General features: G+C 50.8%; 1 protein-coding gene across 1 annotated transcript in view; it reads left to right on the top strand.

Annotated features, from left to right (window-relative positions):
- The first annotated feature begins 18,305 nt into the window (after positions 1–18,305).
- Positions 18,306–26,790, top strand: part of LHX4 (LIM homeobox 4) — a 43,538-nt gene continuing 35,053 nt past the window's right edge. The window contains exon 1 of the mRNA XM_032160852.2: positions 18,306–18,381. Coding sequence (XP_032016743.1) covers positions 18,306–18,381 — 76 coding nt within the window. The remainder of the gene's footprint in view (positions 18,382–26,790) is intronic.

Genomic DNA, 26,790 nt, shown 5'->3' with positions numbered 1-26,790 from the left:
TAGTGAGCACCATCCCTGTCCCCTCTTTCAGTTCCTGTCGCATTGTTGAAGTCATGTGCCGACTCCTCGGCCTTCCCTATCAGACAGGCTGTGAGCTCCAGGAAGGCAGGAGCTCATCTTCTCCATCCTGTAACTCTCTGTCTGTCACCCTGGCTGCTCAATTAATGGCTGACAAATGAACACACAACCTCCAACTCCCACCACTAAGTAAACACTTCCTGGTTTTGCTACGACTCAACTGCTCGCTGCCCCAGGCCCACTAAACTCCCTCTCATCTGGTTTCACTCAGCATCCTGGGAAGAGGAGAGATACCAAAAAGTATTTTTTAAAGGATATTTAGGTTCTCAGAAACAGCATTAGATTTGTACATGGTAAACCCTTTCTGGAGTTTACCGAATATGCTGCTTTTGGGCAGTAATCTTTCAGAATGGTAAAGGTGCCTGCCCTTATTCAGGAAACCCATTTCCAGGATCTAACCTGTAGGAATATATGCATATGTATGGAAAAGTATATGTACAAGAATGTTCATGACAGCATCTGTAGTAGCAAAAAATAGTCTGCCCGTCAACAGGTGACAAAATTATTGTATAGTAACATTGTGGAACATCCAACAACCACTGAAAAACAAATGGCAGGGTATGGTGGCACGTGCCCATAATCCCAGGACTTTGGAAGACTAAGGTGATAGGATCGCTTGAGGCAGAGTTCAAGACCAGCCTGGGCAAAATATCGAGACCCCCATCTCCACACACAAAAATATTGTTTTGATTAGCTGGGCATGGTGGTGCATGCCTATTCTCCTAGCTACTCAGGAGGCTGAGGTGGGAGGATGGTTTGAGCCCAGGAGTTCAAGGCTGCAGTGAGCCATGATTGCATTGCAGTCCAGCCTGGGAGACAGAGTGAGACCCTGGCTCAAAAACAAAAAAGCAAAGCAAAGAAAACCGGCCAGGTGCAGTGGCTCACATCTGTAATCCTAGCACTTTGGGAGGCCAAGGCCAGTGGATAACGAGGTCAGGAGTTCAAGACCAGCCTGGCCAAGATGGTGAAACCCCCATCTCTACTAAAAATACAAAAAAATTAGCCAGGCATGGTGGCGGGCGCCTGTAATCCCAGCTACTCGGGAGGCTGAGGCAGAGAATTGCTTGAACCCGGGAGACAGAGGTTGCAGTGAGCCGAGATCACACCACTACTCTTCTGCCTGGGTGACAAAGCCAGACTCTGTCTCAAAAAAAAAACAAACAAAAAAAAAACACCAAATAAACCTATATGCACTGACATGACACAACATCCATAATAGATTATTCAATAATAAAAGCAAACCAAAGAACAGTATGGATTACTGAAACAGTATGAACAGTATGGATTTACTGAAAACAGTAAATGTGTTTGAATTAAAAAGATATTGGTTTCTATGTGCATTCCTATCTGTTAGGAACTCAGGAGAAAAGCTTGAAACATTATCCATCAAATTCCTACTTGTAGTTACCTCTGCAGAATAGAATTTTACAGTAGTGGGGGGATATTCATTTGCTACTACAGACGCTTAGGTGTTTGAATTATTTGCAAAGCATGTGTATTACTTCTATAAAAAAAATAAAACGGGGAAAATTTCGACTTCAGCAAAACTACTACTTATCAGAGCATTTCCAAGCCACTCACACATATTTGAACATTTGCGTGTTAAGTCCAAGAACACTGGCAGAGGCAATCATGCTCCCGCCAGTCCATCGGCTCCCCAGATTTTCAGCCCCCAGCAGGGAGTCAGGGTCACGTGACTAATTCTAGCCAATGAGATGGAAGCGAGCGCCACCTCCCGGAAAGGAAATGATGTCTGTCACTTAGAGCGGGCTAAGGTGCTCAACTCTCCAGTTTCCCTTCGTCTGTCTTGGCCACAAAGGAAACCACACATTCTAGATATAAAATGTTAGCGCCTCCTGCCAAACACTGTACTTTTGTTATGCCACTGAGATTTGGGGGTTAATCTGATGCGGCATTGTATTCTGGCCTATTTCAATTCTCTACTGCTATCTGGCAAACCACCCCAAAATGTCTTAGCTTCAAACAACACCCATTTTCTTTGCTCATGACTCTGCAGTCTGGGCTAGTTTCAGCTGGGCAGCTCTTCTGCAGGTCTTGCCAGGGTCATTAATGTGGCTGCATTCAGCTGGCGGGCAGCCTGAAGGCTGGGCTTATCTGAACTCACAGGACAGCTGGGCCTGTCTCTCCCCACTCCCGTCTCTCTCCCCACTCCCCTCCATATAGTGTCTCCACAAGGCCCAAGGTCTCTCTGGTAGAGTAGTTGGACTTCTTGCACAGATGGGGGCTCAAAGCTCCCTAAAGTGCCATGCCATCTTAAAACTTAGTCCCAGAATGGGCACAGTGTTACTTCTGGTACATTCTGTCGGTTAAAGCAAATCACAGGCCCAGTCCAGACTCAAGAGGAAAGGACTCCACAGGAACATTCAAATATCAGAGATGTGGTTCATTGGGGCCACCTGTGCAACACAGTGCCACGGCCTCTTCTGAGCAGTATAAACACCAAGGGCCTACTCCATATGGGAGAATGCTGTGTTGCACACGTAATGTTGTGTAATCTTTTTTTATTTTTATTTTTTATTTATTTTTTATTTTTTGAGGCAGAGTCTCACTCTGTTGCCAGGCTGGAGTGCAGTGGCGTGATGTCAGCTTACTGCAACCTCCACCTCCCAGGTTCAAGCAATTCTCCTGCCTCAGCCTCCCAAGTAGCTGGGACTACAGGCACGTGCCACCACACCCAGCTAATTTTTGTATTTTCAGTTGAGACAAGGTTTCACCATGTTGGCCAGGATGGTCTCTATCTCTTGACCTCATGATCTGCCTGCCTCGACCTCCCAAAGTGCTGGGATTACAGGAGTGAGCCACCGCGCCTGGCCAATATTGTGTAATCTTTAACAGTGTGATCATGTAAGTGGCAACCCAATGTTTTAGAGCAATTTTTTTTTCTAAATGCTGAGATTACAGGCGTGAGGCACCGCGCCCAGCCAGAAGGAAAGTAACTTCTTGTTTCTGCCTGGTTTCAAACCAAGGACCTTTCGCGTGTTAGGTGAATGTGATAACCAGTACACTATGGAAACACCCTCTCATTTTTGTTTTTTAAGAAAATAATTGGCCAGGCACAGTAACTCATGCCTGTAATCCCAGCACTTTGGGAGCCCGAGGCAGGTGAATCCCTTGAGCCCAGGAGTTTGAGATCAGCCTGGGCAACATGGTGAAACCCCATCTGTTCAAAAAATACAAAAATTAGCCTGGCATGGCGGTGCGTGCCTGTAGTCCCAGCTACTCAGGGGCTGAGGGTGGGAGGATTGGTTGAGGCCCCAGTGAGCCATGATTATACTACTGGACTCCAGCCTGGGCAACAGAACAAGACCCGGTCTCAGAAAAGAAAAGAGTAAACAATTTTAAATTTAGTTAAAAATCAGCTGCCCACTTTGAAAAAGCAAAGATCTAATGTGGACGTTTGGAGATCAACTCTTACTCTTATTATTGTGGGTTAAAGAAATAGTGGAAAAAACAAGCAACTCCAGATGTTAAAGTCATTTTGAAAGTACTGATTTACAGTAATTTAAGTGCTAACTAAATTAGCACTTAAATAGCACACACACACACACAACCCAGGAAAATCAAACTTTCAGGTTACTTTATTCAAAGGCAAAACTTTGTGGGAAGAAGTGGTCCTGCTGTAGGACTGCCTAGCAATGGTCCCGGCTGCCTCTGAAAACAGACAGGTCCTGAGACCTGCTATGTTCACGAGGAGGCCAGATGGCTGTCATCCAGGGATGCCGCAGACATAATTCGGCAGGGGGTGGGCAGTTGGGCTTGAAGACCTCTAAGATGCCTTCCAATCTGATGATATGATCCTGTGATGCTAAGAGGTGCATGAGTCTTGATTCCTGAGCTGGCTGGAGGAACAGCCAGGACTTGGAAATGCGGCAAGAGTGGGACAGGCCTCCTGGGCCTGGAGAATCACATAGAAAGTGCATAGGCCAGAACTCCAGCCTTATTCCAGCCACCAGTGGCTGAAGCCGAAGGCTGGTGCCTCGGTTTCTGGATGGTTTTCAAAGGCTTTTCCTTTCTTCCCGAGTGCTCATCACAGGAGACCATGTGGCAAATGTAATAGTCTGTAGAGTGCCGCGGAAGAGCAGGAAGTACATAAAAAGCCAGGAACCATTACAGATGAGGGGTAAGTGGGGCCTTGACAGCAGCAGAACTGTGAGTATCTAGCCAGCTGCCCACACCAATAACAGGCCCAGTCGTCTAACCAGGCCTGACAGAGCCACCACAGGCTGCTCAGCTGCTCCCGAGAGCGGATGCCACCTCCGCAGCCCTGCTGACCCAGGGAAGATGCGCTCAGGTTTCTTCCATTCTTGGACCTGAGCAGTGGATTGGATCACTTAGAAATTCTTTCACTCACTTCATTCTTGTAACAGATATTTACTAAGAAGTCATAATATGCCAGGCGCTGTACTTCGAGCTGGAAATATAACACTGTGCAAGACCATGTCTTGGCTGTCAGTAGAGAGGAGTAAAAGGGCCCAAGGACCTCACAGAAATGTCTTGGCATAGTGATTGCATGTCTGCCCCTGACAGCCAGGGACGCAATCTCTGTTTCCCTATGAGGAAGTCATCTGTGTGGTTAAATAACTTGCCCAAGGTCTCCAAGCTGGTGGGGAGCGTCTACCCAGCGCTGGGGCACTGATTGTCCTTGGAGAGTGAAGCTAATGAGAATCAGAGGTTCTCGAATGCTTTCTAAGAGCCACTGGAGAGGGTGCCCAGGAGTGGGTGGCTGGGACATGGTGGAAGTTCCCCAGCCCCATGAAGGACGGGAGTGTGTTTTATCAGGGGTGGTGTTGTCATGAAGGTGGCTGGAATCCCAAGGAGGGAACTGACCCCTATGCTCACGGGGGTTGGGGGAGAGAGTGTTCTCAGGAAACAGGGGCCTTGTCAGTTGTCAATGCTATTTGGTGTGTCCAAAGCCAGAAACTTGAGCAGCCTCCACTGGGAGGGTGCCAGGCCATCTGCAACCCCAGCCAGCTTCCCGGACTCCCCACGTGCCTTCAGATGCTAAGCCTGCGCCCTGGAAATTGAGCAAGCGTCAGGGGTTGGGGAGGGGCTCATTGGAACCCATCTCTGGGCAGGAGCCACCCCTCAAGGGAGACCCTGGGCTGGAGAGTGTCGGCAGAACAGGCCACAACCCTCTGCGCAGCTAACACAACTGGGGAACTCCGCATACTCTCTTTCCCTCCCTCAGGGGTCTTCCCTTTCTGAGCACCCCCTCCCCTTCGCTCCCCCAAAGAACACAAATCCCTTGCTCTTTGGGGGAGTGCAAGCACCCCAGCAACATAAGTACTTTGGTTTAAGGGTGAAGCTCACTTGGGCCCAGAATTCAGGGCACATGGTGGGCCTTAGGAGAGCCTGTGAGAGAGGGTCCCCTAAACTAGAATAACTCGTGCCACCGGTCAGAGACAATGCTTTATACACCACTACGTGTTCTCAGAGCTCATTGTATTTTTTATTTAACTTTTATTTTCAGCTCAGGAGTCCACGTCCAGGTTTGTTATGTTAGTAAACTTGCGTCATAGGGGTTCGTTGTATAGATTACTGCATCACCCAGGTATTAAGCCTAAGTACCTAGTAGTGATTTTTCTTGATCTTCTCCGGCCTGCCACCCTTCATTTCCTGATAGGCCCCAGTGTTGTTCCCCTCTGTGTGTCGATGTGTTCTCATCATGTAGCTCCCACTTATAAGTGAGAGCACACGGTATTTGATTTTCTGTTCCTGAGTTAGTTTGTGTAGGATGATGGCCTCCAGCTCCATCCATGCTCCTGCTCAGAGCTCATTTTAAATTGCTTGTGCTCGTGTTTCTCCATGTTCTAGAAACAGCACCAGCTCTCCTCAGAACACATTGTGTGTGCATAATAAAGTTCTGTTAAGCAAATGAAATAATTTTATAGTCAGAAATTGAGGGAAATCAAGCAAACTCTTTCACTGATCAACATGAAGGAGAGGAGGGAGCATCTCCTCGTGGACAGATGGCCAGCAGGGGCCAGAGGAGGGCCCAGCCGGCTGAGACGGGCCTGTGGATCAGGGGCCTGTGGTGCCACTGGTGCTAGGAAGTAATGGGTTGGCAAGTGGGTCCTGGAAGGGCCTCAGATCTAGACCCTTCTGCCAAAGTGTGGAGACAGTGTGAAGTGTATGAACATACGGCCAACAGCTCATGATGGCCCTGACATTTGCGGTTTTTTGATTTTGTTGTTTGTTTGTTTTTGAGACAGAATCTCTCTCTGTTGCCCAGGCTGGAGTGCAGTGACACCATCTTGGCGCACTGCAACCTCGGCCTCCCGGGTTCAAGTGGTTCTTCTGCCTCAGCCTCCAGGCGCGCATCACCACGCCCTGCTAATTTTTGTATTTTTATTAGAGATGGGGTTTCGCCATGTCGGCCAGGCTGGTCTCAAACTCCTGGCGTGAACTGATCCACCAGGCTCGGCCTCCCAAAGTGCTGGGATTACAGGCATGAGCCACTGCACCTGGCCAACATTTGTTGAACTCTTAGAACGTGTACTAAAGCAACACAGTAGCCTAAGGTGCATGTTATTTTCATGATGCCCACTCACGAGTGGATTTATTTGACCATTTACCATAATGTTCCATTAGTTTACCATTACACGGCATCATCAGACGCCAGCCACTTGTCTTCTCCATCCCCACTCCCTGGGTCCGAACCCTGCTGACTTAGACCCTCTCTCTTGTCCATCTCCTCACTTGTATTCCTGGCCTCTTTCTCCCCCGTCGTCTCCTCCACCTGTCCCCATCCTTCCTGCCTCCCAGCCCCTCAAGTCCAGCCCCCTGACTACCCCAGTGCCCAGTGCTCTCCCCTACCTGACCTCTGACCTCCTTTGTCCCTGCTCCAGACTGAAGCAGGGTAAATCTGTCTCTGTCCCTGGGGTGCTGCTTGTCCTTTTCTCCATGTGTTCCATGAAGCTGCCCACCCCACTCTGTGCTCCAGGAGAGACTCAAGGTGCTTGTCCCTCTGGGCCACTGTCAAAGAGCTTGGGGGCTGTGAATGGTGAGAGGGGGACTGAGAGGGGAGCGGGTCAGCTGGACCTCCGGCCTGGCTCCCGCAGCAGAGGGAGAGAGCTCACCAGGCTCTGGGTGGAAGTGTTGGGCCGAGCTAATCACCTAAATGGACGCAGGCTGTTGAGAGACAGGCTCTATTCCCTAATAGAATTTGCCCTCAAGTGCAATTTAATTTTCTCTGAGGCGGTCTCCAGCCCCTCTGCTACCCTCCCCCTAGGCAGACCCTCATTTCTCCAGCTTCCGAGGGGGAGCAGAGCACCTTCTCTTAGAGAAAAGAGGAGCTGGGCAACCTCTGGGCTCTGTGTGCTCCCTCAGGTTTGGCCTCCTCCTGGGGAACGCCCTGGCCCACCCAGGGCACCCCTTCTCCAGGTTCCTCCCCACAGGGAGGCTACCTCCACGCACAGACGCCCTGATTTCTCTAGAGCCCTGGGCCCTGCCAGGATCTCTGCTCCCAGGCTATTCCTCCTCCAAACCCTCACCGTGAAGTCAGATTCCTCCCCTGACCTCTGGTAAGTGCACATGCTTCGAGAATTCTCTTTGTCCTGCTTAGTGCCCTGTGCTTACTGACGGGTACTAGTCAGAAGGAGGGGTGGGCGACGTGGACACACAAGCAGGGCCCTCTGTGGAGGGTCAGAGATCCACTCAGAGCCCTGCGGTTTGGGGTGCAGCCCAGCTCTCGAGCGCCCTGGGCCCCCTCCTGGCCCACCAGTGCCTCTCCTGGGGCTGGATTTCCCTCCAGATGACCCCCACCCAGACCTCAGATCACAGGCCCTGAGACTTGACCTGGCCACTGGGAGTGGGCCGCCGTGGGAGTCCAGGCTCAGGGTGCACGTTCTTTCCGGGTGGGAGGTGGTGCATCTTCAGATGCGGCACTCCAGCTCTTTCTGTGAAACTCCTCTGGGCTGCTTGGGGCTTCTTCTCCCAGGTGCAGAGGCTTAGGGAGGGCTGTGCAGGTTCATGTCTGGCCTGTGCCCCGTGGCCATGAGTTTACCCCAGGCAGAGGTGGGGCGAGGACCCCAAAGAGAAGCTGAGGAGGTGATGTGAACTGTAGGAGGGGAGCAGAGGAAAGGAGTGGGGCCCATGGGGTCACCCCAGGCGGCTTTCCCGGTTAGCTGGAAGCCTGCGGGATGCAGTGTTCCAGGACTTCAGGCAATCCTGTGACCCATCCCTCTCTAGTCCTGTCCTCTTATCTGGCAAAACCTGGGGAGGGAGCGCTGGAATTCTTTTTTCTTTGCCACCAGAGTCTTGAAAAAAGCAGAGTGTGGGGCGGAGGATGACAAAGAATGGGTGGGTGGCAGGTGAAGGTCAACTGCAAGGGGGAGATTGTCATTCTTCAGGCACAGCCACCTGCTCAGCTCCCACCTGTGTAGCTGACATCTCCTCCTCAGTGTGAGGTGGGCCCATTGCTCATGTGGCTCCATCTGTGGGCAGCCTTCCGTTCCTCCACCCGGCAGTGCTTATTAGGCCCTTACTTGGTACCAGGAACTGTGCTAGGGGATAGGAGGAAAGGGGACTGCTCTGTGTATGAGTGCGTGTGTGTGGACAGTACCATACACCTGAGTGGGGACTCCAAAAGGGGGTAGGAAGGAGGACACAACGGTGTGAAAAACTGCCTACTGGATATGACGTTCACTATTTGGGTGATGGATTCACTAGAAGCCCAAACCCCAGCATTACACAATACACCCCTATAACAAACTCACACAGGTACCCCCGAATCCATTTTTTTAAAAAGTACCATACAAGTCAGAACACCCTAGAACAGCGCTGCGCAATGGAAATATAATGTCAGCCACTTATGTAATTTTCATTTATTTACTTATCTGAGACAGAGTCTCGCTCTGTCGCCGAGACTGGAGTGCAGTGGAGCGATCTCGGCTCACTGCAAGCTCCGCCTCCTGGGTTCACGCCATTCTCCCGCCTCAGCCTCCCGAGTAGCTGGGACTACAGGCGTCCGCTACCACGCCTGGCTAATTTTTTGTATTTTTTTTTTTTTTTAGTAGAGAAGGGATTTCACCATGTTAGCCAGGATGGTCTCGATCTCCTGACCTCGTGATCCGCCTGCCTCAGCCTCCCAAAGTGCTGGGATTACAGGTGTGAGCCACCGCACCCAGCTGCCACTTATGTAATTTTAAATATTCTAGTAGCCACGCTCAAATAAGAAACAAGTGAAATTAATGTGAACAATAGATTAACCCAATATATTTAAATTATTATTTCTACATATAATACAATTTTAAAATATCTTAATGAAATATTTTACGTTCTTTTCTTTGTATTAAGCCTTCAAAATCTAGTACGTGATTCAATTTACAGCCCATCTCAATTCTCACAGCCACATTTCAGTGGTCAGCAGCCACATGCGGCTAGCAGCTGCTTTCTGGGCAGCAGAGTACTGGAGCGTCCCCACATACCCTGAGGTCCAGAGGCCAGCAGCATCAGCATCCCTGGGAAACTCCTTAGAAATGCAGAATCCTGGGCCCCAGACATATGGAATCAGAGCCTGCATTTGAACAGCACCCCGGTGATGATATGCATAGGAAAGTCTGAGGAGCTCAGTGAAAGGCCGGGTAGTAGAAGGAATATTCGTGGAGCATTTGCCTTAGGAGCTTTGCCTGTGGGATCTGATCCCCAATAGCCTCTTCTCAGGATAATTATGGGAGTATCACCCCCCACTTAAACACGGGAAAACAGAGGTTCCCGGAGTTTAACTTCCCACAGACATAAAACTCAGACGTAGATTAGAGCCAGGGTTTATGTTCTCTGCAGAGTACCTCCTCAGGTGAGGTCTGGGGGGAAATCCTTTGCCCCCAAAGCTCTCAATATTTCCTCCTTGACCACCAAAAGTGGCCACAGTTCTAGTGACCTGGTCCCTTTTCTGCAGGTCAGTGTTTTCAAGCAGAAAGCTTTGGTGACCAGTGGCAAGCTCTTCATACTGAGCCAGGATGTGAGAAGAGGCCAAGCAGGGAACCCCCTGTTCTTGGACAATAAAGAGCATCACAATTATGGGGGCTTGCTTGCGCCAGGCCTTGTGCTAAAGGCTTTATTCCTCCTTTGCCAATGGTATTAGGTAGGAATTGTCACTATCCCATTACACAAATAAGTAAACGGAAGCTCACACGGGGTCACACCTAGCAGGCAGCATGGCTGGAACCCACACTGAAGTCTGTCTGGTTCCAGAATCGGAGTCTGGTCCCTGCCTCACAGTCTGTCCTCACACACACCTTCTGGGCCTTCCTCCTGTTCCCTCTGCCCACATCGAACACATTTACATGTTTTGGTTATAAGTCAGTTCCTGAAGGGAAACTGCTGAGTTAGGCTTCTCCAGTAAAAATCTTTCGCCAAGACAATGACGGGGTTGTTTTATAGATTAGCTTTGACACCTGCGGCTATTTAAAATGGAGCCAGGCTGGGCTTTCCACCCCTTCTCCTTACCATTTCTAGTGTCCTCTTCAAGAGCTGAGAAATGGATCATCTGGTTAGAAGCTCTGAGACAGAGCCCTAGGTCAGGCCCAGACAGTGCGACCTTTCTGTGCTTTGGTTTCCTCATCTAGAAAGTGGTTGGAGTATGACGTGATCTACCTGCCTTGTGAGGCTTCGGTGAGAAGGAGTATGGAAAGGCACCTAGTAAACTGTCAAGCACTATAAAAAATGTTGGTCACTAAGACCGTTCTTGGATTTGAGATGCCGCTGAATCCTGGAGGGAAGATGAGGAAAGTGGGAAGCGGGGAAGGTGTCAGTTGTGCAGCATCTGGAATCTAAGCTCCTTCTTTACATAAATTTGGAGATGAAGTTAAATCAGAAAACAAAAACGAAGAGAACATAGGTGCAAGGCAGTGTGGGCAGAACAGCTTCTGAAGGAAAAATACAGAATCAGTCCAGCTATACCTTCCTGTCCCCTTTGCTTGGTACAAGCAAGGTGTCTGTTGCCGTGATGGAGTGGAGCTTTTCACAAGATAGCTAAAATTTCACCCAAGAAGCAATTCTGGCACATTGACCTCAGCTTGTGGCAGAATTGAAAGAGCAGGTTTCCTCCATCTGCAAAAGGAGAAAACCAATTACAGTCCCTGGCCATGGGGCTCTCTCTATCCCAACTGCATGCTTAGGAAAGAAGAGCTCCCAAAGTCTAGTCTTAAGAACACCCAAGAGAGTTTCTTGTCCCTTGGTTTCCCCTATAAATGTAAAACAAGGAAAAGAAAAAAAAAAAAGCAAAATATTGCAGAGGGTATAATCATGATACTTACTAGGTGCGGTGGGTAACAATCTGTGAGTAGAGTGCTATTGTTAACCCCATTTAGTCAAAAGACTGGATTTAATTTCCAGTTGGCACTACAATTTATTAGCTATGTGACCTTAAGGAAAGCAGAAAAGGAACTTGCCAGAATGTATCCAAGTTGGGATTTGAATGCATGTCATCTAAGCCCAGAACCCAAACATTTACTAACCCAGTTCTCCAGCCCCTTCGCAACACAAGAAGACAGGCATCTGGAGAACTTTGCTGACATAATTTTATGGGAATGTTGCCAGTCCTGGAGCAAAGTAAGCTGTGAACTGTCTGCACTTAGCACTCCAGGTCATTGCCTTCCAGGGCCTGTCATGGAGCTGGCATACCATAGATGCCCGATGAATGCACGAATTAAGGAATGATCTAGGTAGACTTTTTTTCTTCTTTTGAGACAGGGTCTCACTCTGTTGCCCAGGCTGGAGTGCAGGGACGTGATCTCGGCTCACTGCTACCTCCACCTCCCAGGTTCAAGCTATTTTCCTGCCTCAGCCTCCTTGGTAGCCGGGATTACAGGCACCTGCCACTGCGCCTGACTAATTTTTGTATTTTTAGTAGAGACAGGGTTTCACCATGTTGGCCAGGCTGGTCTCAAACTCCTGTCCTCAGGTGATCTGCCTGCCTTGGCCTCCCAAAGTGCTGGGATTACAGGCATGAGCCACCATGCCCAGCCGGTACTATAGACTTTTGAGAGATAAAGAGAATTAACTCTGAAATTGGAACAAGACTAAACTCCCCAGCTCCCCCATACACACAGCCATGGGATGTGATGGCTTCAGAGATGGGCTTAGAGGACTTGGCCTTGCTGGGTCATGTACTCTGCATGGACCCCTCACCTGGCCATGCCCAGGAACCATTAAATAAGGATTATTTGATGATGCTGGTGATGCTGGCAAGGATAGAGCCAAACTACCTGTGACCATATCCTAGCTCTGCTGCTTACCACCTGTGCAACCTTAGGCACATTACTTGACCTCTCTGTGCCTCATTTTCCTCATCTGTAGAATGGGGATAATGATAGTACCTGCCTCTAAGGATTTGTGGGGGTTTCATGAGGAATATACGTGCAGCATTAGAACAGGGCTGGCAATGTAAGTGTGAGCCATTGTTACTTTCTGTCTTCCTCTAAGGATCCCAGTGCCCTTTTCTTGTCCTGTTTCTTAGCCACTAAGTGAGACAGAATCTTATCTTGAGTGTTAGATGGCCAAGTACAGGACCATCTCTTTTCCATATCCCTTAAATTCCTGTGTCAAGGACACAGGGCAGGTTTAGGATGAGCAGTGACAGCCTTCTCATCAGCATCCTGGTAGGGAGAGATCCCTGTAAGGTTCTGGGAAGAGAAGGAGACAAATGACAAAGTGGTGGGCCCATGAAAGGCCCTGTGACAAATGACTGGAAGGACTGGGTGGACAGATGGAGAAGAGCAAAGGCCCCTGTCCTTTTATTGGAGAACTCCTTGTGGCTCCCTGAACAAGACAGTGGCTCCCCAGGGGCCGGGCTAAGGGTTGGTCTCCCTGGTTCTCTCTGCTGGGATGAGTAATATGGACCAGGGCAGAGGGTCTATATCAATCTAGCCCAGCAGAAAAATGAATGAAAATTGAATTCCCCAAGGAGAATCGGGGAGCTGTTATCCAGACAGAGATAAATCAAAGGATGCCACAGAGCCCGGGGGAGAACAGGTTTCCAACAGCAGGAGCATAATTAAGGAAACAGTTTCAAAATGCAAATGATGAAAGGGGCTTTGAGAGGAATGAGGATGAGGAGGAGATGATTAGAGCTGGGATGACAGGGAGGGGAGCAGAGGCAGTGAGATTCATCCCTCAGTGGAGAAAGAGCCTGGGGTTCAGGATTCCTGGCATCTGAGGGTGAACTTGCCTACTCTGTGAAGCTCTTAAAATGGAAGGGTTAGAAGACACACTAGACTGCTGTGCCGAGTAGAAAAACACCAGATTGGGAGTCAAAAGACTGGATTTAATTTCCAGTTGGCACTGCAATTTATTAGCTGTGTGACCTTGGGCAAACCACTTAACCTCTCTGTTTCCTGATAATCATACCCAAGCCCGGGCATAATTATGAAGATAAAATGAGATAAAATATGTGGAGGAACTTTGTAAAATGTATAATGCTAGATAAATGTAAGCTATAATCATTTTCCTAAATTGAGTGTCTTGCCTCTGAATTGGATCCCCTGACATGTTGGGTTTGGATTCCAGAAATGGAATGTATAAATGTCTAGCAAATACTGGATACCTTGTACTGGCTATTGTTCAAGTTCTCTGACAGAACTTAGACCTGAAAAAAGCCACATCACCCCACCACAGGCCCATCCTCTAGTGCTCACCCTCCAACCAGGTCCTGGCCCAAAGGGACATGGCTGGCTCTGAGGAACATTCCTGGGAGGTCACCTGCCAGCCCTGGGTGCACTGTGGTGAGAAAAGCCCTGCTGAGTCAGCTCAGGGATTTTAATCAAAACTGAGTCCACCCCAAGGGTCTGGGCCATTCCATAGTAGAGATTAATGGACTTCTGTGGGATTCAGCCATTCTCTGGGGATAGAAAACAGCTTAGCCCCTGCTAGCCTCGGTTTTTTCATCCACCAAGTAGGTATGATGAAAACATGCATCAGTTGCTCATGTAGAATTATGCAGGTGGAAGCACTTGCCTTGGTGCCTGGTACAGTTGCAAACTTTCAATAAACATTAGTTATCATTACTACCATATGCTACTATGCTGTTGTTGTTATTATTACCATCAACAGCAGTAGGCACTAAAATCTGTTTAAGGAAAGCTTTTTGCTAGGGGTTCCTCATTTGCAGATGGGAAAGCTGAGGTCCCAGGGAAAGTGAAGTGTCTTGGCTGGTATAGATGCTATTGGAGGACCTTGGGAATGGGATCCAGCTCATACAAGAGGCAAATGCTTTTAGAAAAGCCTCAGAATGGCCGGGCGTGGTGGCTCACGCCTATAATATTAGCACTTCGGGAGGCCGAGGCGGGCGGATCACGAGGTCAAGAGATCGGGACCATCCTGGCCAACATGGTGAGACCCCCGTCTCTACTAAAAATACAGTAATTAGCTGGGCGTGGTGGTGCGCGCCTGTAAACCCAGCTACTCGGGAGGCTGAGGCAGGAGAATAGCGTGAACCCGGGAGGAGGCAGAGCTTGCAGTGGGCTGAGATCGCACCACTGTACTCCAGTTTGGGCGACAGAGCGAGACTCCGTCTCAAAAAAAAAAAAAAAAAAAAAAAAAAAAAAAAAAAAAGAAAAAGAAAAGCCTCAGAATGTGGAAAGGGCATTTATTGGCTGAGCTGCACTGTGTGTGTGCGCATGGGGGTGCAAGGTATGTTGGAGCTGCTGCTTACAGGTGCAAGAACTGAGAGCTAAGCTGACTTTCCTGGGCTTATCTGCCAAATGACACAGGTGAAAGTGGTATCCCCTGAATCAGTCTTGGGCAGAGAAAACTCCCCACCACAGTAAGGCTGTTCCTCACCTAGTGACAGGCTAGTGGCATGCAATGGGAAAGGGGCAGGACCCCAGCAGGTTCAAATCAGGGAAGCAGGAGCTGCAGAGAGCATTTTTAAAATATAATTTTAAATTATAAAAGTAATTACTATATATGCTTTACATTCACTGCATTTGAATGTTATCTTTTACTAATATTACTGAAAAATAATCACTTTACAGAAAATTTGGAAAAGAGAAAAAGGAAAAAATTCCATAATGCATCTCCCTAATATACCTTTTTCCTAATATTCTTTTGAATAGTATTTTGATATCTTTCCTTACCTTTTTCCTAATATTTTAAAAAGCATTTTATTAGTTTTTTCTGATTTATAAAATAATGTGCTCATTGAGAAAACTGAAAAAAGCAAAGAGAATAAAATAAAATATCCACTGTACAGATAAACACTTGTACACTTTGGCATTTTTTTACTCCTATTTTAACAATTTTTTATTGAGGTAAAATATACATATAATTTACCATCTTTACCATTTTTAAGTGTGCAGTGTTTATGCTTTTTTTAAAAAAAGTTCCTGAAGTTCATACTGCTTCATATTTTTTCACATTTCCTAATCTCAAACCCTTTTCTACATTAAATATTCTTCTGTTGTATTATTTCTAAGACTTCATAACATTCCATTTTACTTAGTTTAATAATTTACTGTAACTTATTTACTATCCCCTATTGTTGGATATTTAGGTTTTCCCTTTTAAAAACCTTATAAACATCCTTGTAACTACATCTTTACAAACATTCTTATTTTCTTTGGATAAATTTCTAGAGATTGGGTCAAATCCATAACATTTGTAGCCAAAACGTCCTGAGAAGACATTTCCCCTCTTTGCAATCCCCACCAGGAAATTGTTTTCTAATTTCCCCACAGCCTAACCAACAATGAGTATTATCATTGCCCTTACATTTGACTAAGACATTTACATATTTATAATCCTATGCTATTGCATTGTGCTTTTAAAAACATTAGTATTTCACAAGCATCCCCATGTTATTGGGTTTCATAATTGGTTTCCATGATTCTATAACATACTACCAATTGAATCTACTTCCCTAAGCCACTGTTCTTTTGTTGGCTATTTAGGTTATTTTTCTCCAAAACATAATACTGTAATAAACATTTTCACGCATGAAACTTTTATAAAAAATTCTAGATTTCCGTGGAATAGACACTCAAAAGTACTACATAAACTAAAGGGTATGAAAAATTTATGAGTTTGATACATATTGCCGAATTTCTTTCCAAACGGATGTTAAGAGTTTATAAGCACCCAGCAGTATTGGTGAGAGTGTCCAAGCCCCTTCGCCAGTCCTGAACTCTAGGATGCCTCTCCCCCGCGTCGGTCATCTCACAAACAGAAAAAGGTGTGCACGTGTTGTTTTGTCTTGCGTGTTTTTCACTGCAAATGAGGCTGGCGTTTCCCCGTGTTTGCTTACTAGTTATATTTCTATAGAACACATTTTGGTAAACACTAAAAATGTCACTGGGTTGCTTTTTTCTTCTTGTGTATATTGGCTCGCGCACGGGGGTCACCTCGCAGGTAAACAAGGGAAGAGATGATGCCAGCCCAGTACCAGGACACACACAAGTCACTGTGACCTCACTGGAGACAAATTCTAAGCAGCGCAGACGACCAGGCCATTCTCCCCCGCCCCATGCTCCGCCCTTAAAGGTGGGCAGGTGTCCCTTGTTTGGAGATGACGCCAGGGGAAACAGGGAAGGTTCTGGAAGGCTGGGGAGGGCACACAGTCCCCCTTCCCGCCTAAGCTGAACCGCACTAGGCTGGAAGGACGCGTCTGTCTGCATTTCTGAAGGAAATGCCGTGGGGGCTGGGGGCAGGAGAGCGGCTGGGTCTTGGGGCAGACGGGGTGGGCTTCCCGCGCCTGCAGCCCGGAGGCGTCGAGCGCCTGATGGAGCGTCAGAGGAGACCTCGTCCCAGCGTTGGGCCTTCTGTTGTATTTCTGCCAGAAACTCGCGTTGAGGAGAATTTGTTTTAAGCGTCTCTCTACCTGTCCATGCATCTCGTAAATACAGTAAGCATCCCAAGCCCTTTCGCTGGTTAGCCCCGGCGTCCGTGTGCTCACTGCCGCCCTGCACCCACGAGGTCGCGGATGGTTCAAAGCACCCGCGGTGGCAGCCAGAGAGGCAGAGCGGGCTGTGGGGACCTAAGACAGGGCCGAGCTGGACGACAGGTGGCAGGGCGGCCGGGGAGGCCCCGCCGCCGGGAGGTTTGGGCCCCCTGCCCTGCGGAGCTGGAGGCAACCGCGTACTCCGGCTGCAGGCCGCGGTCTGCGCGGACGCGCGCGGGGGCCCTGCGTCCCGCCACCTCCGCGCACAGCCCCTGGCCGCCTTCCCCAGCCCGGGCCGCCGCCGCCGCCGCCGCCGCCCGCCGCGTGACTCGCGCGTTCCGGGCCGAGTACGGGCTGTCCCTTGGCCCAGCCTCAGCCAGACGCGGGGGAGAGAGAGCAGGGGCTGGGAAGTGCCGGCAGGAAAGGAATTGGCCAGGGGAGAAGAGGAGGAGGAAGATGGATGGAGTCATCGGTTACGGAGCGCGCTCCGTCCGGTGGAGCGAAGCCGGGGACCGAGAGCGCGCAAGGCGAAGACACAGCGACGCGGCCCCAGCCTCCGGACCGCCTGCCCGGCTCGGCCCCGGCTCCGCCCCGCCCCTGGGTCCGAACCGAGGAGTGAGGAGGACACGAGCCGCGCGGGCTTGGAACCCACGAAAACCCGCAAACCCAGGACGCCGCCGTCTCCGACCACCTGCTGCCGCGGCGGGCCATCCGCAGAATTTATACCCAGGGCGCGAGCCCGCCACGGCTGGGCGGAGGCGGGGGGTTGGGGGTGCCGGCCTGCGAGGCCCCGCCCCGCTCCCTGCCGCCCCGCCCCCCTCCGCCCCGCCGGCCTCACTCGGGGCGCCGGGACCCCCACTCCCGCCGGGGTCGGCTGCCCGCCGCCGGGTTGGGGGATGTGCCGAAGGGCGGGCCTCCCTGCGGAAAGCGACGTCACGGCCTCTCCTGCAGTGTGAATGAATCAAAACGCCCGGGTGACCGCGGCCTCCCGGGCGGCCGGCACGCGAAGGGTGGAGGGGGAGGGGGAAGGAGCGGGCGGGGGAGGGAGGAGAGGAAAAAAGCCAGAGCTGCAGCAACAGCGTCTCAACCTGGGATGTGCACCAACCCCGGAGAGCGAGATCAAAGGGACTGGAAACAGACTGGGGACTGGCGGGGGGAGGGGGCCGGCCAGCCTGTGGAGTCCTCCCAGAGAAGCGGAGGGCCCGGCTTCCACCGTGACTCCAACGGCCTGCTTGGGGTTTATAATTATTATTTTGAAATTTCTGAATCGAGCTAGAGCGAGAGAGCGAGAGATCTCCGTAGACTGCGACTCGCTGGCTCTCGCTCCGAGATGATGCAGAGTGCGACTGTCCCCGCGGAAGGGGCTGTCAAGGGGCTGCCGGAGATGCTAGGTGTGCCGATGCAACGTAAGACACCCCCCTTTCTCGCTGATTTAATTCTAACAAGACAGCTAGCAGCCTCAGTCGCTGCGGGGCGGGCCGAACGCCGCTCGGGGGCCGGGAGGGGCTGGCGGTCGGGGAGCAGAGGCAGTCACAGGGCAGGGGCACTGGCCAGAGTGCGTTTGAGGGGGCCAGGCTCTTGGCTGTTTGGGGCCGAATGTGAACGCCTCCTGGATCATGCTTGAGGCGAGCCGAGTACCGAACCCCGCATCTCCAGCCCAGGGCTTTTCTTGGAACGCTGGGGAAAGTGCTGTTTGGGGACACCCAGGGGTACGAGCTGTAGGCCAGGCCTGAGGGCGAGGGTGGTCCCCACAAATCTTTCGCCGACGTGACGGTCAGCGCTTGCAGGACCGCTAGTGCAACTTCACCCTAGCTGGCGGGAAGTTGGAGAGCGCGTCTCTCGCCCCTGGGGCTGGCGGCGGAGAAGCCCCGGCCACACTCTTAGTCCCTGCGGCCCGCGCCCCGGGCGTGCGTGCCGGGTGAGTCCCCCGCCGCTACTGCCCGCGGCGCCCGCCGCGTGCGCCGCCGGAAACTGACTGCTCCTTGTGAGGGAATCTGCTCGCTGCATTCCATCTAGCCTAGGAATGCAGGGGAGGGAGAAGCGCCCGCAAGTTGTGAATTCCGGGTTCTGCCTTTGCGCACGCGAGGGCAGGTGCTCAGGGTGGCTCGGGTTTGGAGGGGTAGAGACGGGGGTATGTGGGCGCTTTGCTAGCCTGCCCGCCCGCTTTCTTCCCGCGCCCGAAATTAGCGAGACAGCGGGAGCTCGCGGCGTGTTTATCCCCAAGTCTCTCTCTGTGTGTATGGGTGTGCGCGCGCAGAGATTTTCCCGGAGGGAATCCGTCTCTGTCCTTCATTCCTGAGCGAGAGTGCCCGAGAGGGAATCTGTGCAGAGGCCAGAACAGGTGCCCAGTCGTCGCGCGCGCGCGCGCGCCGGCAGAGTCCTGCCCCGGTGGCTCGCACGCTCAGCAGGGCGCCCCAGGCGCCCTGGAGAGACCAAGGAGTCCTTCGCTCCGCTTGCCAAGGGGTTGTACTTCGGCCTGCGACTTCTTTAGTGGTGCGGTAGCTACATCTTCGGGGTTTTCTTTAAGTAAGGGCCGGCTCACCCAGAGATGGTGACTACCTACAAACTAGGGCGCACAAGCGCGCCCTCCTGCGCCTCGGGTCTCCATGGCAGGGTTTCTGTCCGGCGATCCCTCGGAGGGCAGGCGTACCGTGGGCTTCCCTGGGAAGTTTTTGAGAAGGGACTAGAAAAGAATAGCTTCATCCAAGCCTATTTAGATTGTTTCTTGGGTGTATTCTACAGTTATTCTTTGCGTGTTTTTGTGTCAACTGCTGGCAAACAGTTCCACGTCCGTGTTGAGCTTTCGGGAGTTTACCGCTAAGATGTTTCCACAGAAGGCACTGGAGATTCACTGCTCCCCACACCCCGCACACAGGCAGGGACGGAGTGGGTTCTCAGCCCCTGCAAAAATGGAAACAGAAACCCTGCAAAGGTGCACCGAATCCTTAAGCTGCTTGTAACTCTGCGCGAGTGAGGAGCGTGCATGAGTGGGGGAAGGATGTGTGTGTGTTACTAGTGTCCTTGGTACCCAGTACGTCTGTGCTCTCATGGCGGTGGTCCGTAGGTGACCTGTCTGTTGGGACCCCAATGAAGGACGATGGTCTCTGCTCTGACGGCCTTTCTTGTGATGAGTGACACTCTGATTGTCTCACTTTTTGCTTCCCTTGTTCAGAGACAACTTTGATGTTCGACGTCAGGGAGTCGCTTTGCTGAAATGCCCAGAACTCACCTTCAGAGCTACAGTTTGCCAAGGTTGATTCTAGGTTCACACTGTGCAAAACTTGAGGTGTACAAAGGAACTTCCACCCCCCGCCCCAGGGTGGCCCAGGGAGGCAATGTCTAATCTAGAGGGGGTGGTCAGTCCTCCCTTTGTCCGGGTTTTGTGACCTTGGTTGGAGGAGGCATCGGCCAAAATTGAGGGGCCCATTCCTTGAAGACTTCCGGATCCAGCTTTTATTTCCTCTTGGAATGTGAATGGATTGTACCCTCCCTTGCAGCACATCTGGCCGCCGGCTGTTAGGCTGTTGGTGCTGGGACCGAGGGATAGGTCCCCATCACCCACATATACACAACTATTAGCTTTCTTGGGACTGGGCCCAGTGGCCTAAAAAGGGGGGAAGCTCGAGGGGTTGTGGGGCACACCCTTGAGCCTTCCGGGACAGTAGGCTCTTAAACCCTAGGGGAGGGGAGACAAAAGAAGCGCTCTCCCACAGAGGTCCCTCCAGTCGCCAACTAGAAGGGTTTCCCCCTCAACACAGACATGTTCGCCTCTTCATCACACGGAGTCACCACGAATGGAGCACTTGGGGACGCAGGTCTAGGTGTCCCCAAGCTCGGTGCCTCTAGTGCCCTCCCCTCTAGGGGCATTTTAGAAGGAGTGATTTAAATCCAGCTTATTTCGGCGGCAGCTGGACTATTCTTTTGCTTATTTGGGGATGGGTGAGGGGCATACCCTTTAGGAAAACATTTCCAAATGATGTAATAATTTCTCTCTCATCGCTGGTCTTGCTCCAGACTTGGCGTCTTCCTCGCCACTCTGTCCCGGCCTCCCGCCTCCGCAGGCTCCCGTGCGGACTAGCAGTTCGCGCCGTAGCCCTCCTGGTTTTTTACCGCGCCTTGGTCGCGCGGCCCCCGGTGCGGGTCTCGTCGCTCCGACAGCCCTACAGCTGTCCCTACGGCCCGCACCGACAGCTCGTCCCCGCCACCTCCCTCTGGGCTGTAGGGACGTCGAGATCCGAATCCTCACAGCGCCTGACCCGGGGCCGTGTTGGGTGCGAGTACGGCGAGAGCCTTCCGAGCCGCCTCCAAAACTCTCTCCCCGGACCTCAGCAGTCCCTCCACGCGTCGGGGCCCTGCTGGCCGGCCCTGCCCTCTGAGGAGACGCGGAAAAGCGCGGGGCATATAGGAAGGTGGGGCGTTTTATCCGCCTCGGTTTTGACCCATCTGCCATGTAGTCTCCGCAGGCACCGAGGGAAAGGACGACGGAAGCCCGCGGCCCGGATCGCTGGCGGGAGAGAGGGCAGCCCGCACGGGAGAAGGAGGAGCCCCGCGGGGTCTCGGCTGGGGGTGGTAATTGGAATGCAGGCCTGGGGGTCTCTGTCCCCTTCCTTGTCTCCTAAAATTCTTCCGGCAAGCTCTGGCGAACCCCGAAGCTGTAGGAAAAAGGTATTTTATTTTGTGTTTGGTAGGGTCGTGGTGAAGAACTTCCCTGGGACTTCCCCTCCTGGGGCTCCTCCGGGGTGCGTGGGGTAAATGTCCCAGCGCACGTCGAGTTGCAGATCCGAGTCTCCGGGGTTGTTGACCGTCCTTCTTGCAGGACATTTCTTAAGGGGGTGAGATGGATTCACTGTCCAAGACAGGAGTTGGCTCAAACGCTGGTGCTGTTCGCTCATCTTTCCATTCCTGCCTTGTGTCTCCTTGTGCGAGAAACAGACACACACACAAATTATATACATATGTAATAGGTTGAGATTCTATCATATTCCGAACGTTCCGATATAGCAGCTGTAGGCACCATAGACCTCCCTCCCTGCGTCGCAAGAATATTCTCAGGCAGGAGACAGTTTTTACAGATGAGGTCAGCTGTCCCCGCCGGCCGATTCGGGCCTGATGGGTTGGGGGTTCCGATGTCCTAACTGCTAGGATCCCGTTCCAGCCCCTGGCCAGAGCTGCGCACCACATAGAAGGGAGTTTGGAGAAACCCGGGTGAGCGCGGCAGCGCCCCGCTTGGGACAGCGGATGGCTCAGGACTCCCAAGGGGCGAGAGGGCTCCGGCCTCCTCCTTTCCAGGGCCTTGTTATCTGAGAGGGCCGTGAGCACGGAGGGAAGCTTGGAAAGCCGCTGTTCCAGTGCGCTCGGCAGGCGGAATTAACTGTTAAAGCCGGACACGGAGCACGCAGGTGCAGCAGGTGAGGGGCAAAGGTCTGCACTGAGCGGTCCGCAGTGTCCCGTGAAATCGTAAAGTCGGGACTGAGAGGAAGCAGGACCTAACTCAAGTTTATTTCCTCGCTTGGCCGAGGTCCGGGCTCGCGGAAAACCAGAGCTAGGCGGGGCTACGCAGGGCTGAGCAGGAGTGGCGTCCTAGGGTCTGGGAGCGCGACCACATGACCTCCCTGCGACCGGGGCAGGGCTCCTCCGCCCCGCGGGCAGATGCCGGCCTGGGTGGCCCGGGCAACAGACGATGAATTCTTTAAATGAGCGTGTGCTCATTTGTGGGCGGCGCACAATCCTGGGCGCTCGCCCGGGAATCCCGGGCGTGCTCTGGCTTTTGGGGGGCTCGCCGGTGGAGGTAGATGTGGACAGGGCGGCCGGCCCTTCGTGGGTAGCCGGCTTTGCGCTTACTGCGTCCCGCAGCCGTGGGTAAAGGTCGTAGCCCAGAAGGGGGCAAGGGAGGGACCCCCTCTCTCTCCCCCGTGCACTGCAATAGGAGTTCCTGCGCCTTGGCCCTTGCGGTCCATCCGCCCAGAGGTTCGCGCCCGTTTTCGGAGCTTATGATCTCAGGTAGCCCGGAGGTCCGACTGAGCTGGAATTAGCCAGGCCTGGGACCCCTTTGCTGCCGTTTAGAGTGGTGGCAGGGACTTTTCCAGCAAGGATAGGCGCGGCAGGCGCGAGTGCGGACGGCGCGCCCATTAGGAGGAGGCCGCGTGGAAACCTCTCTTCCTCTCCAGGCCCATTTCGTTCCAAGCATTTGGAATGACAAAATTAAACCCCAACCCCGGCGGCTTGAGTGTAATGTGACTGTTTAACCCTGGGAAAGTGATGCTCCAATTTTCGAAGGGGTTCCTCCTCCTCGGAGCGGGGAGGCCGCCGGTGGGTCTGCCCGGCCCGCGCGTTCTGCGGGTGTTCGAGCCTCGGCTCCCCACTCGGTTCTGCAGCTTAGTGGACCTTGACGAGCGCTGGAAACGTGTCAGGCTCCAGAGAGACAGAGTCTCTACCTAGGCGGCTGAGGATGTCAATTAAAATAGATCGGGGAGGGAGTTGGTGGCACTGTGCGCCGCCGGGGAAGGCGAGGTGGCGCGGGCCACCGGGTGCACCCACCGCACGAGAGGCCGCGGCTGGACTGGGACCGAGCGCATCCCTGTGTCTCAGGGGGTTTGCTTTGTGCAGGATGGGACCTTATTATTATTTTTAGACAGTGGGACAAATATGTCTTTTAAAGGGATCTGAAGGGTGAAACTAATGAAGAAGGAAATGAATTACTAGAAAAGCCGTGGAGGGATAAAACCGGGAGCAGCAGGAAGTTGAAGGAAGGACGACCGAAGCTAGGTGTATCTGCACCTGCCTCTTGACACGCCAAAAACAAAGGGGGGTTAAGGCAAGAATGTAGACTAAATGCTGTGAGGATTAGGGTAACGCGAGCCCTCAAGACATCTCGGAGACCGCCTACAGGGCTGCAAATACCCGGGTCCATTTTTAAAAATCAAGTGCTCCTAGAGGTGGGATGGGGGTGGGAGAGCCGAGCAACCAGCAAAGCAATTTCTTTCCGTTGAGTAGACAAAAACTCGGGCCACAGGGGTATCTTGTATTTTGAACAGTGACCCGATGACCCCGCTGGCCAGGTGTAGACAGCCTCAAGTCCTAAATATTTGCATTGTCCTAACTTCCCAGTTGCCTCGGATTTTAATGCCCTTTCACTCTGCGTTACAGTCAATTAGTGATTACTTAGCACCCGCATTAGCAGACTGAAGGCAGAGACCCCAGTGCTGGGAGGAGAGGGAGGAGCAGGGGGAAGGAGGATGGGGCTTGCAGTCCTGCAGGGATGGAAAATTAGTTAACAGGAATTAACTGTTCTATTACCTTGTCATGAAATCTGCTTTGAGCAGGAATGGTGGGTATTTAGTGGATTTCTCTGGCTGGGAAACTTGTGTCCTCTTCCTATTGAAGAGTTGTGGATGGGGGGAGGGTAGGTGGAATCGGATAAAGGGACCTTGTGCCTTTTCTTTCAATGAAGGAAATTTTTCAAGAATAGAGCTGAGAAGCTTTGGAACGCATAGGGACTTGGAACCAGTTTAGGTGAAGAGAGGACAAAAAGAGTAGTATTACCCACTTTGAGAAACCCAGGGTTGGAGACAGACTGAAGTAGCAGTTTGCTGTGGCAGCACCAAATACATGACTGCATAGACGGCTGAATTTGGAGAGAGGGCTGGCTGGGGCGCCGTTGAGGGGGTTTTACTTTTGTAACAATGTTTTGCCTTTCTCCCTTCCTGGAATGAGTGTTAACAATGCCCGTAACCGAGATGTGGGCAAATAGGGTCCACTGCTTTTAGTAAAATTCCATCGCGGTCTGGTGGCTTGAATTTCTCTTTCTCTCTCCCTCCTTCTCCTCTCCCACTTCCCCAACTTCTTCTGTCTATCCCTTCCTTCCTTTGCAAAATCTTTGCAGGGAGAAACATGGGATTGTGCAGGAATTCACGGCACAGGGGTTTTAGTCGGCGGGGCGGCGGGAGGTGGGGGGGGCGGTGGGAGGCGCGGAGCGGTCGTGTGTCCAGCAGGCTGCACCGTGGTGGATCCATCTCTCTTTCTAGGCGCCCTGGGAGGGAAGCACAGGTGCTGGGTATAGGACAGAAGCCGCCCTGGACCTGGGCTCTTATTGTTTGTGGTGGGAAGAAATCAACTAAAATTAGATGCCACTGTGAGGTTTTACCTTATTTAGTCCTCAATTTTACAGGATCCCTGATCAAAATGGAGCACAAATCAACCATTTTGAGGCATTGCTTTTGGGGGTAGGTGGACAGGTTGGGTTTAATTGGTGAAAATGAAATGGGTTCTCCCTTGGAAAATGGACTTTGGGGTTAACTGTATGAGCGGCTGACTGGAAAGTCGTCTTGGGAGGTGAGTCCTACCTCCTGCTGTAATTTTGGTGGATTTCTTTTCTCAGATCTCCCCACCCTGTTCCCTCTGTCAGTCTGGGTCTAGCCACAGATGTTTTACTGCAGTACCTCACCCCCACATGTCTTTAAAGTATAATTTGCTTTAATTATGATGTTAGGGGGTTAAGGGATTGGTTCTGGGAATAGTTTAATAGAGACAAAACTTGCAGCCAGATTAATTGAAAGTTTCTTGCTATGAGGGAAAGATTGCCAAACATATGGAATACTGTTGCAGAGTGAGACATTAGAAAAATACATTGTAGAGATTTAGCAATGATTAAATGTGAAAATGGAGTGGAAATAGATATGTCTACAACATTTCCATATATGAACATGGGTTTGTTTAATGTAATTTTCTGTTTTATTTTCAATTACTGAGATATTTGATATCCTACTGAAGAATACTAATTACATGACAATATATCACCTAGGAGATAATCCCTGCAAATACATATTTACATTGTGTATTTCATTTGTTACTCAACTCCTTATGTTAAAATATCCAAATTACAGCCTTAAAATGATAACATCGAAATTATCTCCAGTTTACTTTTGAATTTGCTCTTTTATTGAAGAGGTTATTATTTTTGACTAAGCCGAAAAAGAACAAAGGAGATTTTCAAAGGCACCCCAAACCACCAAATAAAGCAAACAGTAAAAGTGGGAAGGATTCCGGAAAGCAAGTGAAGGGAAAGGACGACTTCAGGTGTGATCATTTCTGATGTGAGAAGGATTTTCTGACTTTTTTTCTGGTTGCTAGTCATTTGTCAAGACAAACTAGAAAAAACTAGAAATTAGATAAAAAGACGTGAGTACACCGATGCATTTTAAAACATGTCAGTGGATATGATGATAGAGAATATGATTTACCTTCAATCCGATGCCAATTTTTAAAATTAGAATTTTTCCAATATTTTTGTGGCTGGCCCATCTCTCTGTTTAATGCTGCTGTCATGAACTACCTTGATGTTCAATGTGCCTTTTCTCTTTATGTTTTAAAGAATTAATGTTGGAATTTTGTGCTTTAGCTGTGTTATGTGATTATTACTAGGTTGTGAAAATCCCTTAAGAGGAATTTTATAAAAACATTTTGGAAAATTCTGTTATTGTCTCTTCAACATATGCTAATTTAGAATAAGTGAAAATATAAAAACGGGAACTATAAACTGTTCCACAAAAATGAATGTTCTTTAATGACAAAGAGCCAGGGTTGGGGGGCGGCACACACCATATTTGTCATGGAAAACTGAGTCGTGGGCCTTAGGTTTTCCCTGTGTGGGGATTGCATGGATGAATCAGGCCTTCTTCCTTTGGTCACAATTACCAGGTGATTTAAAAGGGGAATTGTGACCAGAAAACAGGATTTTATCATCAGGGGTGATGGTGGCTACTTTGAAATGGAAAGGTTTATTTTTGAAATATTTATCCAGTAATAGACCTCTTAGT

This window comes from Hylobates moloch, unplaced genomic scaffold (assembly GCF_009828535.3).
Source record: "Hylobates moloch isolate HMO894 unplaced genomic scaffold, HMol_V3 SCAFFOLD_8, whole genome shotgun sequence".
NCBI lineage: Eukaryota > Metazoa > Chordata > Mammalia > Primates > Hylobatidae > Hylobates > Hylobates moloch.
Note: the sequence above shows the minus strand (reverse complement) of the source record. Positions and strands in the feature narration are given on the sequence as shown.